Consider the following 19,997-nt stretch of genomic DNA (forward strand, 5'->3'; position numbering starts at 1 on the left):
TCTCGCTCCGAGACAGCCCGTCTCTGCTAGAGGAGGGAGGGCAGCGAGAGCAACGCTGCACCCCATAGAACCCCGGGTCGAGCATCCCGGGGGCAAAACTGCTCGGCAGAGCCCCAAACCGGACTCCCCAACTATCCGGCTGCCCTAGTAAGAGCGCCGGAGTGAGAAGGGTCGAAGTCGCGGGGGCCATTTTGAGCACCATCGTCGCTCTAGCGGAGAGAAGCTCCGAGCCGGAGGCGGAGAGCGCTGGATTCTTCCAAAAGAAAGAATTAGAAATCAAGATTGTAAGTAAGCTCTCAAATTTGGATTGGATATTGAATAATAATTTGGATTAATTTGGATTTGGGAGAGAGGGAGACAAAACGGAAGCCACCCCCTCCCACCGGTAGCTAAGGAACAGTAAAATAAATACCCGAAGCCACAAACTGAATGGTTAAAAGGTATCCTCAAAGACATAAAAAAGTTCTCCCCTGGATGCAGGGTAAAAGGGGAGAAGGACGATTCCCTGCAGAAAGATGAATAAGAATGAGGAAAGCCTTTTGTTTCCCCGGGAGCCGGCAGCCCAGACAACCCAGTGAGCTGACGAGGATTTATAAATGAACTTTATTTCATTTAGACTTTTAAGAAGTTAGAAGTATATGCTTTTGAAATGTTTGGATTGTGAAATGTTGGTTTGGATCTTTGTGAATTTGGAATTGGAAAATGCAACCACTTTGCTGAGACTGGGAAAATAAGCAGCGACCATTTTCCACCCCACACGATAAGTAGTGACCTTGACAAGACGGAACTATGTCAACAAAAAGGTACTCGCCTGAGTTCCAGCGGATTGTTTTGACAGCCATGTGGGAACTAAAAATAGGACTATGCCGAGATGAGATTCAACAGCAAGAACTAAAGCAGCAATTTCAGATGGTGATTGCTGAATATGATTTTTCAGATGATGAAGATATTGAAATGGAAATGGAAGAGGAAGATAGTGGCAATGACAGCGACAGCAATCTGGATGATTTTGACAATGAGGTGGATTCTGATTTGCAGCATGAAGATAACAATGATGATGACTGGGACAATACAGCACAAAATGAAGCACACCACAAGGGAAAAGTTGACATTGTTTTACAAAAAGAGAAGCGGAGTACCCCTCCTTTGAGGAGGGAACGACAGGAACCAATGGAATTACAGATTTCCCACAAGGAGAAGGACATGAACAACTTAAGAAGGGGAGAAACTCAGGGGGCCCTCATGGATATCTGGGGGGCAAAACACTGGAAAAAGGGGGTGGGGTGAAGGAAGAATGGGAGTGTAATTATTAGGATGGATTATCAAGATCAAATTAGGATTGTCGATTACGGAACTTGCTGGATTGGAGGGAGGTAGCCGGAATTTGGGGAAGAAAGGTTATATTGGGATTTGTTAGAGTGCAAGAGTTGATTATGGGAAAAGTTAAAATAAAAGAGGTCTAGGGATTTAAAATTTTTAGGAAGTCTATTGAGGGGAAAAAAATTAGGCGAGGGAAGAAAAATTGGATTATGAATTATAGGGATTAAGAGATTTAGTGAAAATGGTATTAGCTAAGTTTAAAAATTTTATGAAGAGGAAAAGTAAGCAGTTTATAGATAAGGAAACTGTTAAAGAGGATTGTAAAGGGATGAAAACCAGGAAAGGGGGGAGGTAGGGGAAGCCCACAAAATATGGTTTATTAATGTAAATTTGAAAAAGATTGTTTTTATTATTGTTTTCTGTCTTTTTTCTTTTCTATCATTTTTTCTGAAATTTTTTCTTTTTTTTTAGTATAGGTTTTTTTTTCTGGATAGCTGGGTGGTTGTCTCTCTGCTTTCTGCCCCTGGAGCTCTCTGGTGGCAGGAGGGGACTCTGGGGGAGGGGGGGGACATAAACTCAACCACAAAATGGACCATCTTCAACTGCCCGCCTGCATGGGATTCTCCTGTGGCAGGGGAGGGCCCATGGGAGGGGGGTGGAGAGAAGGTGGAAAATCTGTCTATGTAAGCTTTTTTTATGTATATCTTTTTTGTAATCTGTAAAATTAATAAAAAATATTTCAAAAAAAAAAAGAATAAGACTGCAGTGCTGGCTGGGGCTAGTGGGAAGACATCAGGCTGGGGAAGGCTGATTTGTATTAACATTAAAAAAAAGAAGAAGCTGCGGATTGTTTTCACAATGACCTGTTGGATAGCTCATTGCAAAATGGAGAAAGTATTGTTGGCTATCTTCTGTCTAGCATGGAAACACATGTTAAAGGTGCTGTAGGGGGATATATTTTAGCCTATCCTAAGCCTCCTTGCATGGCCTTGTCTTTTGGTCCACTCATTATAGTTCTGGCAGTTTGATAACAACCGGACGATATTTGGGGCTGCCTCACAACATGCAAGGAAAGTAACAAGTCAAGTTCAGCATAGGAAGCTGAATTGCATGCATTGTTCCTAGCAATTGATAGACTCCTAACTGAAGCCTGTTGCCCCAGACCACACCCAGCACCAACTGCAGATGCTTGAATCTGCTCTAAGAGCATTTCCTTGCAAGAGCCATTACTTGCAAGGAGCCCTTTACTCAGGTGTTGTGCAGCAGCATTGGGCTCACAGGCATGTATTTTGTCAATGACCTGCTGTCTGGGCTTGGACCTTCTGATGTACAGTACATCGTCTTGAGGGCTGGGATGACGACATTCCCCTCTGACTTAGTTGGCAGTTCCACTGCCAGAGGTTTGTCAGAAACCCACCTTGATGTACCTCCAGAGTGACCCCTGGAGGCAAGCCCAGGGAGCCCCTACCGGATTTTTTTTTGGGGGGGGGGTGGGTTGTCTGCTTACCTGGGATCATCATCAGGAGGCCTGGGTCAGAGCAAGTCAGAGCCCAGCATGACAGATTGACATCAGGATTCCAGCAGTAAGGGCACTGGAGACACTCCCATTCATTGGTCCTGAATGTTTTCCCCTGTTTTCTTTTAAATCAACTATTGGCACCCTTAGGAGTTGTTCTTTGGCAATCCCTAGGAGCTGTTGATAGGTTTCCAAGAGGAGGAAAATATATCTGATACCTGCTCCCCATACTTTAACATAATGAGATTGTGGACAGGGCTTCAGGGATCAAACCTTGAAAGTGCTGCATATTTAGCTTGGAAGAAGAACTCACACCTTATCAAAATATCCTGATCAGAAAAGTATTTTAACCCAAGCTTAGGGTAAGCATGCTTAAGTCCTATGTCAGTGTGTTAATGATGCCGATTCAATACGGTTTTCCCTTTTTGTGTGGGTTGTGTTTCTGTACACTAAAGAGAATGAAGGAAGACTAAAAACAAAAAGCATTGTGCAGTTAAAACTCACATGAAACATTGACTCTGTTTTATTTTTAAAATAACATACTTTTGTCTGTTGTAACTAAATTCAGAAAACAGTTTATGCTGTGTCTGATTAATGTGTTTAGAAATCTGCATTGTCTCCAGTTGCCCAGATTTTTTTCTTTTTAAAGGTCATCATTCATGCACAGTGGTTTAGAGAAAATCTTGGATACTCTCCAACCAGATACACAGTGCTAACCATTTTCAGCATTGAGCCAATATCTAGCTAACGTCGCATAGTGTTTAAGACAAGCATGGGGAACTCTCTCCAGACAGAGGGCCACATCCCCACTTGAGCAGCCTTCGGGGGGGGGGGGCATGCCAGTGGTGGGCAGTGGCAGAGGCAACTGTGGGCAAACCAAATAATGTAAATTGTACCTTTGTGCAAAAGGCTGGTTTCTACACACATTCACACAACCCTCTCTAGCATCCATCCAGGCCATAGCTGTCAAGTTTTCCCCTTTCTCGCGAGGAAGCCTATTCAGCATAAGGGAATTTCCCTTAAAAAAAGCGAGAACTTGACAGCTATGATTCCAGGCAGCCAAGAGGTGTTGTCGGAGCCAGGCAGAAAAACTCAAGCAGGGAATGAAGTAGGGATGGTGAGGGGTGTGGCTTGGGCAGAGTGGGTGTGGCTGTGACCTGGCAAGTGTCCCATGGACCGTATAGAGCAGGCATAGGCAAACTCCGGCCCTCCAGATGTTTGGAACTACAATTCCCATCATCCCCGACTACTGGTCCTGTTAGCTAGGGATGATGGGAATTGTAGTCCCAAACATATGGTGGGCTGGAGTTTGCCTATGCCTGGTATAGAGAATCCTGACTAGCTGCTTTTGCCTCCCAGGCTGGAGGTTTCTCATCCTAGGTTAAGATAGTGTGCTGTGAGGTGGGGAAGTTCAACTTTCATCTCAGCTACAAATTTACTGGGTATCCAAGCCAGTAGACCAGTTTGGATGTAACCCTAAAATACGATTTAGTGTTCCATGAGCGAGCCTCAGTCTTTTGCACTCTCTTTCGTTAGCTGTGGGGAGGAATTTGGAAGCATCTGCTCCTGCTTTTCAACTAACCAGAGTTCCCTGTTAGGTTCAACGTTGTTAAATTAAATCAAACCATGGCCTTCCAGATGTTGAACTACAGCTCCCATTATCCCTGATTACCAACCATGCTCTCTGGAACTGATGGGAACTGGGGTTGATGGGCTTCAGTTTCCCCATCCATGGTTTAAACTCTGGTTAGTGAGCAACAAAGATAATGGTGGACAAATTCATTTGGTTCATCTTTTAAGGCAAACTTCCCAAATGTACACTTTGCAAACCAATATGCAAACTAAAATACAGCTGTCATTTGAAATTAGCACTTCTCCAAATTTTGCTGTTCAAATTTCCAACCAAATAATGCATACAAAAAGTATATACGGTATTAGTAAAAGTAATGTACAAAAATGCATTCTGTTAGGGTATTTTGCATTGCAAAAATCACATGCAGCAATGCAAAATACATATCAGATTTGACAAAACTGTATAAATAGTGCATGTATTAGGAGATATATACACAAAAATGCATATGAATTTCTATGTGGGTGCTCTTTAAAATACAGAGAGGGAAGAGCATGGAAAGATTCCTCCGATACTCAATATCTCTCAGCCAGAACTTCGTTCTGTACTATGGAAATGACAATACTTGCCTACTTTTCAAAGCTGCTGAAAGAAATATTGAGGACTTATCTGCAATATGCATTTAAAGCAGTGTTGTTACATTTTAAAGAACTACAACAAACCATACTTCCCAGGATTCTTTGCAAGACACCATGACTGTTTAAATAGTGGTATCATAGTGCTTAAAAATATATACCGTATATACCGCATATAGTGCAAACAAAATAAAAAAATCCTTCCAGTAGCACCTTAGAGACCAACTAAGTTTGTCATTGGTATGAGACAGAGCTTGGGTTGGCTTGCTGGGATAAGAGCCATTAAGCTTGATTCTTGTTAGCTCTTATCAATGGGTCAAAGTAAATAGTTTGTTGTAGGGCACACTGTAGAGAAGGGGAGCCATTGCCCTTCACCTCAGATACTGGGGATTCCACTGGTGATTCCCTTTACTGTCCTCCAGGTAAGTCTACAGTTGTCGATCACAACAATGCAGGGACACTTTGATGAGAACTCTGCCTTCCACTCCTGACCCCAAATGGCCTAGCCTTAACTGACATGGGTCCTGAAGGGGAGGGTCAGCGCCCTGAGTGGCTCCACAATTGAGAGGACCCTCGGCAAAGTGCCCCCCACCAGCACCACAGGCATATTTGTTAGTGGTGATAGCAGCATTCTCACTGAACCGCCATTTAAAGTTCCCACAATGCTCTAGAGCAGTGGTTCCTAACAGGTGGTCCGCGGACCCCCAGGGGTCCGCGAGCTATGCCAGAGGGGTCCGCAAGATGCTATTAGAATAAAAAATATATTAAATACATTTCGTATGATAACAGATTTTTTGTTTTGGATGCTTCCAGCATGAGCAGAGTCTAGCGCAAAACTCGAATTAGATAGAGACAGTAGTTCTGCTGTATGCCGTTAGGTGGCGCTTTACAAACACTACTGTTTTGCAAAGAGGCAGCTCGTGCATTCAACTAACGCTCACCTCCCCAAGATGCTTTGCGCGCGTTGGCTTCATTTGTGCGCTACTGCGCAGGTACCCTGTCTTCTCCATTCCCCTCCCTCCTCCCTAGGGGTCCTTGTCACAATAATGGGGGTCCTTGTCACAATAGCGGCTCGATGAGGGGTCCTCGAGAAAGTTTTGTTGGGAACCCCTGCTCTAGAGCAAGGATGGCCAACACCATGCCCTCCAGATGTTGTTAGACTGCATCATCCCTGACCATGCTGGTCGAGGCTGATGGGCATTGTAGCCCAACAACATCCGGAGAGCACAGCATTGGCTACCCTTGCCCCAGAGCATTGAAGAAAGTTTAAATGGTAGCTTCCAGAGGGGGTGAGGTCAGGGTGCTGGGGTCTTGGGAGCTGTTCAGGGATGCTGTGTGCCGACACTGGGCCTGTGCTTCTGCGAGCAAAGTCCTTGCGATATAGAGGTCCTCCTTATCCCCCCCCCATCAGTTGTTGTAAGGATTGGCATTTTGCTAGCATTTAATAATGGCTTGGGCAAAAGGTTAGTGAGCAGACATGGAGCAACATTAATTTGAGTGATGGACTTGATGCAGTCAAATGCTTTCTGCTCTGCCTGGCATACACAGTTGGTTTGGTGGTGGTTGCTTTTAATTCACCAGTTGCTACATGATGAAAGAGTTACAGGGAAGGTGGCAGGCAAGATTTTTATGTACTATTCTAAGCCTGCTAAATATAGGAGATCCCATCATTCAGAAATGCTTACTTTTTCAACAGAAAGGAGACCTGAATCCTTAAAAGAAATGTTTTGATTGTTGTACAGGACTGTTGTGAACATTTTCAAACATTTTTATCCCTCAAAAATTTAAAACCATCTTCTCATGTTTCAGTTTTGATTAAAATTCTAATTATTTGGCATACTCAGAATGAGGGGGGGGGGTTTAACTTTATAATTAAAATCATGTGTATGGTGCAGTTTAAGTCACACCAAGTGCTTGATAAACCCATTCTAGAAAATCCAAATGTTCAATATAAAACTCCATCACATTAGGCATTTGTGGGTCTAATTTCTGCCTAGTCAAGAAAATTATGCTTTGAACTTAACAGTGTATATGCTACTCCGTTCTCATTGTCAATGTGTGCACATTTTCCAGCATTAGTTGCAAAAGATGCATGTTGACTGGGTAGCATACAAAAAAACCCTGTCCATGTTTTCATTGTGCAAACTTTCCATGCATTCCTGAGCGTGTGCCCAATCCACCCATGTATATCCACATTCTCCACTCAACTCATGTTAACCACAAACATATATCAGGTTTTTGTGTGCGATAAAGTGCTTGCTGTTTCGAGAATATACCAAGCAATTGCCTGTCTCTCATTCACTCAAATTGTTGTGCTATTTTTAAGAGGTTTTAAGGCTTTCATGAGTGTAAAGATTTCTACAAGATTAGAATGCTGGATCTTTCATATGCAATATAGTTTAAATGATATTGTAAACCAGACTGAATTATTAAAGTCTGCAGGCAAATTGTGTAATTCAGAGCTGCTGGTTTTTAGCCTGCAAATGCAGTTTAGCCTTTCACTAATTTTCTAAAGGCCTTTTTGTATGCGAATCCAAAGATAAGCATACCCTCCAATGTAATGTTAGCTGGGCTTTAATTGGGTTAAATGCGTCTTCAGAACATGTTTGTGGATAGTTAGACACATTAAGAAGCCAGGATTGAGTGCAGTTTCCTGTTCTGGATACACCCAGTTCCAAACCAAGGTTTGCTTTGCATAATGTGTGAAATGGACCTCTGTTTAGATGGCATGTCACATTATCACAATAAAAATGTGTGAATTTTTGATACCTAAATGCAAACTTGTGTGTGTGTGTGTTTGGACTGTCAATTAAACCTATTCTAAAATGTTAACATATAAAATAGTTCTGGTGGGACATCTTGTCATACTCCAAGTTACTGGCACATAGCTTGTTTTCTGGTACACCACGATCCTTTCGTTCATCTAATGTAAAATCACATTCCTCTTGCTCTCTGTCAAAAGTTAAATATACACGGCTGTACCTAGTAGTCTAGTGGCTTCTCCTAAGTCTCCTTCCTTCATGGTCCCTTCTGGCAGTCTCTCTTCCCTGGACAGGAGTTTGTGTGTGTGTGTGTGTGTGTGCTGCTCCAGTTAGAGAGAAAAGCATGATAATTTGGCAAAAGGTGCTATGATTGGCTTGGAAGGCAGGCGCTTGGATGAAAGTAGGCCAGTCTGTGGGAAACAAGCCATAAGTATTTTAAGGAGAAACAAGAGTCCTTTACAGGTAGAAAATAGATTAGGATCTACTGGTAGATTTTGTAGCTTCATTTGCATTAGATCAGAAAGGTTTCTGAAGCTTACTGGTAATTGTTCAACAGTAGCGACTAAAAAAAGGTAAAGTCCTCCCTTCTAAATAAGGCTGCTTATCACATTACCACATCATAATGCAGAAGGAAGATGATAAATAAGAATGCACACAGCACCAGGGTGAGGGGAAGAACATTGCATGTTAGAATGTACCTACTTGTCCAAAGCTGTTTTTCGCTCTGGAACTGAAAATATTCAAGGAAGAGCAGGTTATAAATATTTCAAATAAATAATAATAATAAAGAATTAAACAAATACTGAGTTGGCAGAGGCAGGTAGATTTTGGAGTGGAGCATTTGTCCAATTTTTGCGCCAAGCCTACAATTAAAAGTCAAGAGGCATAGAATCACCAGAAGGTTGTGTGCATGCTTCAGCTTATTCGAAACACCACTATCCTCGATATATGTTATATCACAGTCTTTTAAAGTGTTTGAGACAGTAGTTAGTGTGTGCCTTGTGGGCGGGTTAATGCATTCTTGCAGAATGTGGTGCTGTTCTTGATGATGTTGTTTTTCTCTGTTCTAATTAGATATTTTCTGATTAAATGTTATTTCACTGCATAAACATAAAAAGGCTAAACATGATATGTTGTATAACCCACCACTGATAAACATCCCCTGCTCGTATTCTGCCAATCTGGAATTAATAGTTGCCAACTGATATGAACATCCGGATTGCATTTTCAAGGAGTGGGTAAGAGTTTGGAGAACCAGCAATTCTGTATAGTGCTTGAAGTACTCTGGGAGCATCTGGGAATCTACAAGCCCCATGTCACGATTTCTCCACCCATAGCCTTCTAAAACAGGAGCTAAGGAGATGTCACAAAAAGTAACGAGGTTGGGTCCTCTCTAGCCCCATTGTAGTTTGAGCATTACTTCTGCACCCCTGGCAGGGCACTCAGTAATATTTTGTTATTGGTAGTTTTAAGTGGTACCTGGTACCCATTTGGACTGGTAGGATAGAAGGCAGATAGCCTAGCAGCAGGTGGAGCCAAAACTGAGGTTAGGCAAAACCAACAATTTTCCAGCTTTGCCTTCATCCTCCTCCCTGCGGAGTTCTCCAAGGGCAGCATTGAGAGTGAGGAGGAAGAGCAAAAATGTATAAGACAGGTACAAACATCTGCTGGGAATGTAAAGAGAAAGAAGGCACCTTTTATCATATGTGGTGGTCCTGTAAGGCAATAAAAGCATTCTGGGAAATGATATAATAATAATAATAATAATAATAATAATAATAATAATAATAATAATAAATTTTTATTTATACCCCGCCCTCCCCAGTCAAAAACCGGGCTCAGGGCGACTGACACCAACAGAATTACAATAAAACATAAAAACAATTAATTAAAATACAGATTAAAATACAGTATTAAAATTTAAAGTGCAGCCTCATTTCAAGTAGGCCATAAATCCAAGCCATGAGGGAGGAAAGCACAGGGGTCAGGCTGAGTCTAACCCAAAGGCCAGGCGGATCAGCTCTGTCTTGCAGGCCCTGCGGAAAGATGACAAATCCCGCAGGGCCCTGGTCTCCTGGGAAAGAGCGTTCCACCAGGTTGGGGCCAGTACTGAAAAGGCCCTGGCTCTAGTAGAGGCCAATCTAGCCATTTTATGACTCGGGATCTCCAGAATATTATTATTTGTGGACCTTAAGGTCCTCCGTGGGGCATACCAGGAGAGGCGGTCCCGTAAGTACGAGGGTCCCAAGTCGCATAGGGCTTTAAAGGTCAAAACCAGCACCTTAAACCTGATCCTGTACTCCACCGGGAGCCAGTGCAGCTGGTAAAGCACTGGATGAATGTGATCCCACGGCCGGGACCCTGTAAGGAGCCTCGCCGCAGCATTCTGCACCCGCTGGAGTTTCTGGGTCAGCTTTAAGGGCAACCCTGCGTAGAGCGAGTTACAATAGTCAAGCCTGGAGGTGATCGTCGCATGGATCACTGTGGCCAGATCGGGGCGAGAGAGGTAAGGGACCAACTGCTTGATGCGGCGGAGATGGAAAAATGCCATCTTTGCTGTGGATGCAACCTGCGCCTCCATGGAGAGGGAGGCGGCAAAGGTTACACCCAAACTCTTGACAGAAGGCGCTGGTACCAATTGAGCTCCTGCAAAAGATGGGATATATATAATGAATTGGGGAAAAAAATGTTTAAGATAACTTTTATTTTGAAAAGCTGGAGGTTTTTCTATTAGGAATTGTAGTTGCTGAAATTCCAAAGGAGCAGAAACGACTTTTTATGTATGCGATGACAGCTGCACGGATGTTCTTAGCCCAGAGATGTAAAGAAGATAGTCCCTACCAGAGAAGAATGGCAAATTAAACTGTTGGACTACGCCGAAATGGCGAAACTAACTGGAAAGCTCAGGAACCAGGAAGACCAAAACTTTAATCAGGAATGGGGGAAAATTATAGTTTATCTTGGAGACCACTGTGAGCAGCTGAAAACACTAGCAGGATTGCAATAACACTTGCAACGTAGTGAGAGCTATAGACACAATGGAGTTACTTTGCCCCACTTGCAAATCTGTGATTGTTCCCCAACGTGAAGAACAACACAGACAAGCCATTGAATAAGGCCAAACTATATTTTATTATGGCAAAATGCAGAGTCTGTCTCTGTTTGCCCAGCTCAGACATTCAGAGCTGTTTAGCATGGCTGCCTCTCTCTAGCATAGCAGGCAGTGAAGAAGGAACAAAGGAAATAACAGTTCCACTTCAGGAAAACAACAGTAGATGAACATCCTGTCTACGTCACTTCCACTCTGTGGAATGGAAACACATACAGTCATATGATACACAATAAACCTATGACTGCAGACGGGGAATGAATCTCCCAACAACCTCCCCCGATTTATGAACCAAGCTGCAGTCCACCTTCGGAACTACCTGCAACTGGATTTGGCATTGGCCTTACCATCTGGCACTTCTGGTGAGTCATGGCGTCATAGCTCTTTAACTACCAGGAAATTGCACAGTTGGCTTTGTGGGGCTTGAACCCTAGCCATTGTTCCTGTTTGTGGAAACAGTGTTGGTACACACATCCTGTAGACGTGGTCCAGCTTCCTTTACTAAGGAAATAGCCTTTACCCATACAGCCTTTGGGCATGGGCCACTGGTTGTTTGGTTTAAAACACTTACACCTCACTGCTCAGAACTGCCGACACCACTTTCCCAAGTGGTTTTTCACTCATGCGGTTTATAGGACCAGACCTGCTTAGCTGCAACATGTGCCATATGTTATGTGCCTTCAGACCATGATCTGGATTGCATGGGAAGCAGCCTTTAATTAGCAGGGCACGTACGTTTTTAGACAACGGGAGGCTAAAGATAGACGCTGCATTGTTGGGGGCAATGGCTGAACTTGTCTGTTTGTGCAGCAGTCCATTATCAGGATGCATGCTCAAAGTGAGCTATATAAGGGGTGTTTGAGCTGTTTCTGTTTGCATAATTAAAGAAAGGCAAGTTTGTTTATACTCTTCTCCAAGGCAGCTAATCTTTTCGCGAACATCCGCCAAGATCTCTGATGTAGCTAACAGACATGATCAGTGCTATTTTTCCAGAAACAGAGGTGCCAGAACTCAACATGAACACCTCCCTTCTTCTCTTATAATGGCAATTGTGCTCACCTGAGAGGTGCCGGAACTGAGTTCCGGTAAGTTCTGGCTGGGAAAAAAGCCCTGGAGGAGTCCTTGAGAAGAAATGTCGAGAAGGCCCAGGGTATTTGAGCCAACAAGCAGACTGGTTGTTAAAAGAGAAGTTAAGAGCAAAGAACCGACAGAAGCCACTAATGTGAGGCCCTCATATCTTTAGTTTAAAATATACTATCACATCTACTGTATGCCAAAACAGGAGCAGATTGTGGCCGACAGGCATAACACACTCTTCTCATGTGGATTTTTTTTTAAAAAAAGAAAAGGTCAATTATATGGTGATTTGCTTCTGATAACAGGCCGGGATAGCAGGAATGAGCAGTGTGATAAAAGGATGGTTTTTAAAAAAACAAACATGTGCAGGCAGTTACTACATGGTAAAGGAAGTATGTCAAATCCCACAGATATTGTCTGAATAGAATACTCTGAGGTAAAGTCATGGTTTAAGAGTGATAATACTGCGCAGATGTTATGTTTATCCTTCTGTGGTTGTTAGCGCCACATGGCGAAACAGCATTTAGAAGGCTCCAGAGAGGCCACTTATGAGAAGACATGGTCCATCTCTTTTAACAGTTTGATTCCCCCCCCCCCAAGGGGTTTCCACATGATGTGATTTTTTTCCCACAGGGACTATGGCAGTGGTTGCTACCGTTCTGAGAACATTCCAGATGGGGTTGCCCCAGCGAGTGTTTGCATGTGGGGTGGCGTTGTGGTTTCTCAGCATCCTGACTGTTAAATCGAGCTTCTGGGAAATGGGTGATACTTTTCCCCACCTGCCTCCACCTCAGCAAGCATAGCCACCATGATGGTTGTGTTGTGTTGTGTGGAGTGTAGCAAGGTGGAGATTAGCAAGGAAAGCCACAAATCCCTTTCATGATACGCCCCCCCCCAACACACATAATGGGGGTGGAATTATGTGTAGTAATCCAGTGTTGTAGTGCACTTCCCATGTGATTGTTTTAAATTTATAAACCTAAAATATACAGTCATGGTTATACATTCTAAAACATCACTTCTTACAGCTAAGACTAAGTGTAAATTGGCTAAATTGGGATGGTTGTTTAAGGCTTCCTTGTCCCCCCCATGGCCATTATGCACTGGATTTAGAACTAAAAAAATCCTGACTTGCTTCAAGCCAGAGTTCATAGTTACATCTGAACCAGGGAACCATGGCTTAACATCAGTTAACAACCAGAAAAATAATTCAGGATGTCTAGCTTGGCTATGAAGGCCTCATCTTAGTCTTCTGAAGCCAGACATTTTACAGCCAGTAGGTTTCAAAAACTGCAGTCTGTGTTTATCTCAGGTGTACACTTTTGTCATTATTTTTTTTCTCATGGAAGCAGAAGGTAAATTGATAAAAACAACTTTCCCCTGCAAATCTGTGCTTTAATTTTCTGTCACCTCTTTAAAGCCATAGTGAATTTTCCCTTTGCCAATGCATAGATTTTCTTCAGAAGTAAATATCAGTGAATCCCTGTTGTTGCACCGTATTCCTGTAAGTATTGCTGTGCTGAGAAAGAGAATCGGCACCAGCTTTTGCAACAAGAATGTTGCTCACCGAGTACATTCACTTATTGGGATATCTCAGTGGGTATGTCTGAGATATGAACCTAATTGCCTCCTATGTATGTCCAATTCCTTCCATGATAGCCTTCCATTTACTTGAGTGAAAGTCTTGTATTTTTGCACAAGCTGTTTTTTACTGCATCCATCATTGTTCTGCTGATATCAGTAGAAAGACTCTGAAGCCATAGGCACAGGTCTGTTCAATTTCAGAGTCTAGCAGTCCATCATATCAAGGGAGACCTTGGGCTGTCTTGTGGCAAAATTCTCCTGGATCTGCCAGTTCACCCTTGGTGGTCCTGCAAATCCTCCCATTTGTGTAATAATAATAATAATAATAATAATAATAATAATAATAATAATAAATGCAGATGGGACTTTTGGCAGACTGGGACCAGCAAGGACCAAAAGCTCATCACAAGAGCAGAGAAAAAGATGGGGAGAATTGCACTGCTAAATGCTAATGCAATAAACAAAATCTGCCCTTATTCCCGTATGGGGTACACAAGAGCCCTTGTAGAGTCCTTTGTAGGTTCTCCATTGGTAGGAGAAAATAACAGAGGCCAACCAGAGAATATTGAGAAGCAAAGCAGCTAGTAAGCCTATTCTTTATTGAACTGTTGCAACAGGGTGCTCCCCTCTCACGCAGAAGAAAAGAGGAGGACCCAGAACAAAGGTGTGGCTGCCCTTATATATGGTAGACATTTAAATTGCCCACCCTGGAGTCCAAGACCACCCCCAGAAACATCATACATACATCACAGAAGGGGTGTAGCCTAAGACTACGCCCCAGATACATCATACCTGCATCATAGAAAAGGCGGTCTACAACAGAAATCTGAGAGTGTTGTTTATCTCCTGTCTGGCAGGTTACCTGCTTGCATTCTCTGGGGCCTGACCACTTTTTTGTTATTATAACTACTCAATTCCGGAATCCAGGTCTCAGGTCCCAGGCTCACCCCATTCACACCTTAAATGTGCCCTTAAGGCAGGTTCTGTGAGCACAGAGAAAATGGGGAGGTTTTTTCATTTCCTCCCTCCTTTCAGAGAAGCATTTGGTCAGTTTGGGAGAGTCAAAATAGTTTCAGGACTATCTTCCTGTACTGTTTCATTCATGTGGTGTATATATTGTTGTACATGTTTGCTTGGTACATTTATGAACATATCTATCTATCTATCTATCTATCTATCTATCTATCTATCTATCTATCTATCTATCTATCATGACCTTAAATTTTTTATTAAACTAACATGCTAGTTCTTTGGCCAATTCCACTGAATGGGTTCCTTGATGCAAGTTTCGTTTTCTCAAGTGATAGCTGAGTTCAAGTAGCAGTTCATCATAGGATGAGAAGTTACATAAGATGGGAAATGCATGTATTTTGAGTTCTGTTAAGCAGTTTCTAGAAATCGGCAACCAATCTCCAGCTGTTGCTTGAAGCTACTGTGGCAAAGGCTGCAATACATATGAAAGGTTTCCTGCAGTATTCAACCTGGTTCGGGTACTGTGGGAAAGTCATCAAAATTTCAGAGGGAATGTACACATAGAGAGAATTAACGTGGGATAATCTTGTGGGACTGTACCACTTAAGATTGCCTGTAGGCCTGTAGGGGCCCCTCATATATCAATGTACCCTTGTTTGCTATGGAAAAGGAACATGTTGGAAATAAGGTAGAACCCTGCTTTGTGTGTCATGCTTTTTCCCCCTATATGCAGAGATTTGGGGGTTCATTTTACACGGGGCAATGTTCATGTATATGAACCTTACCAATTGCTGTTTGAAGTGGTGCAGTCCCATGAAGTATTTTATTTTATTCTGTTTTCAGCCTTCAGCTTTTGCTTTGTTTTTTAAAAAACAGCTTCAGAAACTTCAGCTGAATGCTACAGCCAGGTTGTTGATCAGGACTTGGGTGTAAGGAGCACATGACTCCCATTTTACAACTTCATTATCTACTGGTTCTGTTCCGGACACAAATAAAAGTGGTGGTTATGTCTTGTAAAGCAGTAAATGGTTGGGGACCAGTTACTTGAAAGGCTGCCTGCCTTCTTGAATATAAACCTGCCTATGTTTTCAACTCTTTCCAAGAGGACTTTCTTTGTACCCGACGAACATCAGAAATGTGTTTGGTGGAAACTTGATAAGTTTTCTCAGTTACCGTAGGTACTTCATCAAGCTTTGCAATTCCCTCCCTGTGGAGGCCTAACTAGCCTCCTCTCTGGTGTCTTTCCACTGAGAGGTAAAGGCCATTTTTATAGACAGAATTTTGCCCTGGTAAGCTGCTCTGATTTTAGTTAACTCGAACTGCCCACTGCTTAACGTTTACCTGTTTATTGATCCTGAAAATAAATCATTCCCATAGCTTTCATGTTCATGTCCAGGCACCCCCAAACTTCGGCCCTCCAGATGTTTTGGACTACAATTCCCATCTTCCCCGACCACTGGCCCTGTTAGCTAGGGATCATGGGAGTTGTAGGCCAAAACATCTGGAGGGCCGCAGTTTGGGGGTGTCTGTTCATGTCACACAGAAGACTATAAAATTTTGCTCCCCTATCAAGCATTTTCAGAGCAGTCATTAGCCATTTTACCATATATTCTGCTCACTGTTAACTGTGCCACCCTTAACAGAAACTGATATTTTGCTAAGGCCAAAGTTAGCACAAATACTTAACAGCTGAGTAGGTATGGCAATCTTTGCCCCTTGGTTATTCAACACGCAAATAGGTTTGAGACGAGAACTAGGATTGCCATCATGTAGCCCATGCAGCTGGGACCCAGGTGGCGCTGTGGTTAAACCACTGAGCCTAGGGCTTGCTGATCAGAAGGTTGGCGGTTCGAATCCCTGTGGTGGGGTGAGCTCTCGTTGCTTGGTCCCAGCTCCTGCCAACCTAGCAGTTCGAAAGCACGTCAAAATGCAAGTAGATAAATGGGAACCGCTACAGCGGGAAGGTAAACGGCGTTTCCATGTGCTGCTCTGGTTTGCCAGAAGCGGCTTTGTCATAATGGCCACATGACCTGGAAGCTATACGCCGGCTCCCTCGGCCAACAATGCGAGATGAGCGCGCAACCCCAGAGTTGGTCACGACTGGACCTAATGGTCAGGGGTCCCTTTACCTTTACTTTACCTTTTAGCCCATGCAGCATGTTTACTTGGGGAAAATGTCTAAATAAATTTGCATATTTGATGGGAAACAAATTTCACTGGGTCTATGCAACAATGGAGAGGGGAGGGGGGGGAATCCATTTTTGAAGCATTTAAGTAAGTAAAATATTGCAACCTTTTAATTTTACCTTTAAATATATGTAGAGGTGGATGTAGAGCAGAAATCTTGATGCTGAAAATAGTAAAATAATGTGCCACGTCTCTCCAGTTACTAAAAAGGGATTAGAACTATGTAATTCACCATTAGCATTTTGAGTTTACCCCCAAAGAGCATTCAAGTAAGAACAGTCACCTTTTGTCTTTTTATTAAAAACATCTGTTTAATCTGGACCACCAATAACGGGCCTCCAGCTCCGCTTGAAAGTCTCCTGGAAGGTTTATTCACATCAAACTCTGTGCATATTTTCAAGTTTGTTAATCCCTTTTTGACAGCTCTGTCCTCTCAACTTGGAGTTTATGAGGGAATTTACATGGCTTAAGGAGCCCTGTGAGTAGAGTCTTATCAGTTTTCACTGCATTTGCAAGCCATTCGCCCTGATTAGGGTGCTCTGAGCTCACATTTTACAGCTTCGTCTGTTTCCAGTGCCTTTATGGAAACTGAACAAGTGGGCAGGCGTGCCCACATTCTTCGTTTCCAAATGCAATGAGTTACGGGCTTTATCTCACAGCCATGCCCTGGTTAATGTCATTTCTTTGGTAATTATCTAGCTTAAGGCCCCATGAAGCTGTGTAACCCTGCTGGAAGGAATACACACAAACATTCTTCCCTCTCCTTCCCCCCCCCCCCCAGTGCTTGTGCTCCTGTTATCCTACAGTACTTAGAACAGGGATAGCCAATATGGTCCCCTCCAGAAGTTGTTTGGCTACAACAATGTTTCCCAAACGTGGGTCTCCAGCTGTTTTGGACTACAGATTCTATCATCCCTAGCCAGCAGGAGCAGTGCTCAGGGATGATGGGAATTGTAGTGCAAAAGAATAGAATAGATACTTTATTGTCATTGTACATAGTACAACGAAATTGAATGCCATCCCATAAAAAACAATATAAAAACACAATTACAGCCACACACACACACACACACACACATCACAACTCCCGGGATCATATTATTTAGTTACAGCATTTAAGATGGTTATAGCTCTCGGATAGAAACTGTTTTTTAATCTATTCGTTCTTGATTTAATTGTTCTGTATCTCTTGCCCGAAGGCAACGGTGCAAAAAGGCTATATCCAGGATGAGATGAATCCTGTAAAACTATTCCTTGTTTTTTTAAGGCAACAGGAGTTGTATAGTTCTTCCAGATATGGGAGAGGATGAGATGGGGGAAAACAGCTGGAAACCCAAGTTTGGAAAACAGTGGGGTACAACTCCCATCATTGCTGACCATGTGTCAGGGACTGGCTGGATAAAAAGGAGTGGTGGGAACCTAACCTGGGAATCTTAGGGTGTAAAGCTAGGATCCAGTTTTGTGAACTATTGTTGTCTGTGCAAGTTCAGATTTTGGAGTCCTCTTCAGGTGCAGACACTTTCAAGGTTGGCAATATCGGCCCTGCATTTGGCAGGCAATACAGTGGTACCTCTACTTACGAATTTAATGTGTTCCGAACGCACAGTCGAAAAAGTTTGTAAGTCGAATCCCATAGGAATGCATTGGGAGAAATTCGTAAGTCGAAGCAACCCTATCTAAAAATTCATAAGTAGAAAAAATCCTATCTAAACCGCATCCAAGATGGCGGACGGAGCTCCATTCGTAAGTAGAAACATTCGTAAGTAGAGTTATTCATACGTAGAGGTACCACTGTAATATGCTCTTGGATTGGACAAGATTGACATAAATTGACCACTTCTATTTATTTGGTTTTTCAGATTAAAGTTTTACAGCCAATTATCCAATATACAACATAAAATCAAGATTCCAAAGAATCTCCTGGACTTTCCTCCTCCGGTCCTATTGTTAACCATTTCCTGCATCTTTTATAATAATCCAAATCTTTCACTTCTCCATTATGCCCCAAATTCAACATTAAACGACAAGTGTTATTCCAATCCTGCTAACAATTTTAGCTGTTTACAATTGTTTTTAAGATAAATTATAACCCCCCCCACTCCTTATTACAATTTTGGTCTTCCTGATTTCTGATTGTTCCGGTCATTTTTGCCATTTGACCAAATTGACCACTTTTCTTTGCCTGGTCAATGAAGCAGACTTTTCTGCTTGCTGCTATCTTCAGGCTCAAGTTCCCATGCTATGCCATTGATCTCAGCTACTCAGAGTTGGGGAATATACTATCCAAGTTGAAAATTGGGTACAGTCACCCATAGATAGCTCCAGCCTGGGGATAAGTGATGAGAAGCAAAAAAGGAGCACCTTCTAAATGCAGACAGCTCTGAAAATCATGCTGTCTTTGTGAGCATGCCAGAGGCAGAGCAATCCCGGTGCATATCAGAAGAGAAGTTTACAATTAGCAGTAAAAAATATGAAACGCTTCATGCTTCTTCGGAGGGAAAGCAGGGAGAAGGAAACCTAAGTATAGACTGACGGATACCAATGTAGAGATGGAGTGGCTTGGTATCAAATGTTTAGTCAACTGGTATGGAATGTGTGGGAAACTATAAAGATCTCAAAGGCATATCAACACCCCCTGTCATTAGTTCAATTGTAAAGAATGTATGAGGGAACATCCCCCTGCCTTGGTTTGTGTGCTGAGTTCTGTGTTTCCTCAGGTGGAGCTGGCTGAACTCTGCAGCAAGAGTGAACGCTACATTGGCACAGAAGGAGGAGGCATGGACCAATCCATCTGCTTTCTCGCGGAAAAGGGAACTGTACGTACTGTCTGAGCATGAACTCAGTAGCCATTGTGTTACAACATAAGAAAGGGCTTTTGTTAACTGCGCTGATGAATGATGCACAAATGGTGGATCCAGGGCTAACTCCACAAGTCAGGGATGTATTCACACCCACACAAGGTAGGGAGGGCAATCAACTTGGATGGCTTTAAAAGAAGTTTAGACAAATTCATGAAGAATAGGTCCATCTGTGGCTACCAACCCTGATGGCTAATGTTCTGCTTCCATTGTCAGAGGCAATATGCTTCTAAATCCAGTTGTTGGGAATTGCAGGAGGGGAGAGTGCTGTTGTGTTCAGGTCCTGCTTGCAGACTTCTCATGGGCACCTGACTGGCCACTGTGATAACAGGATGCTGGACAGAATAGGCCTTTGGCCTGATCCTGCGGGGCTCTTCTTTATGTCATTATGAATACATACCTGCACA

The 19,997-nt window shown here is 42.9% G+C and overlaps 1 protein-coding gene across 3 annotated transcripts in view; it reads left to right on the forward strand.

Moving 5' to 3' along the window:
• The window catches only part of GALK2 (galactokinase 2), a 70,756-nt gene that overhangs the window by 17,331 nt on the left and 33,428 nt on the right, over window positions 1-19,997 (forward strand). For 2 of the 3 annotated variants that reach the window (XM_035131691.3, XM_035131692.3), the window contains one exon: window positions 19,450-19,548. The exons of the other annotated variant lie outside the window; for it this stretch is intronic. In XM_035131691.3, coding sequence (XP_034987582.3) covers window positions 19,450-19,548 — 99 coding nt within the window. The remainder of the gene's footprint in view (window positions 1-19,449; window positions 19,549-19,997) is intronic. 3 annotated transcript variants of the gene reach the window in all.

The sequence above is a fragment of the Zootoca vivipara genome, chromosome 13 (genome assembly GCF_965207765.1).
Source record: "Zootoca vivipara chromosome 13, rZooViv2.hap1.1, whole genome shotgun sequence".
NCBI classification, from domain to species: Eukaryota; Metazoa; Chordata; class Lepidosauria; order Squamata; family Lacertidae; genus Zootoca; species Zootoca vivipara.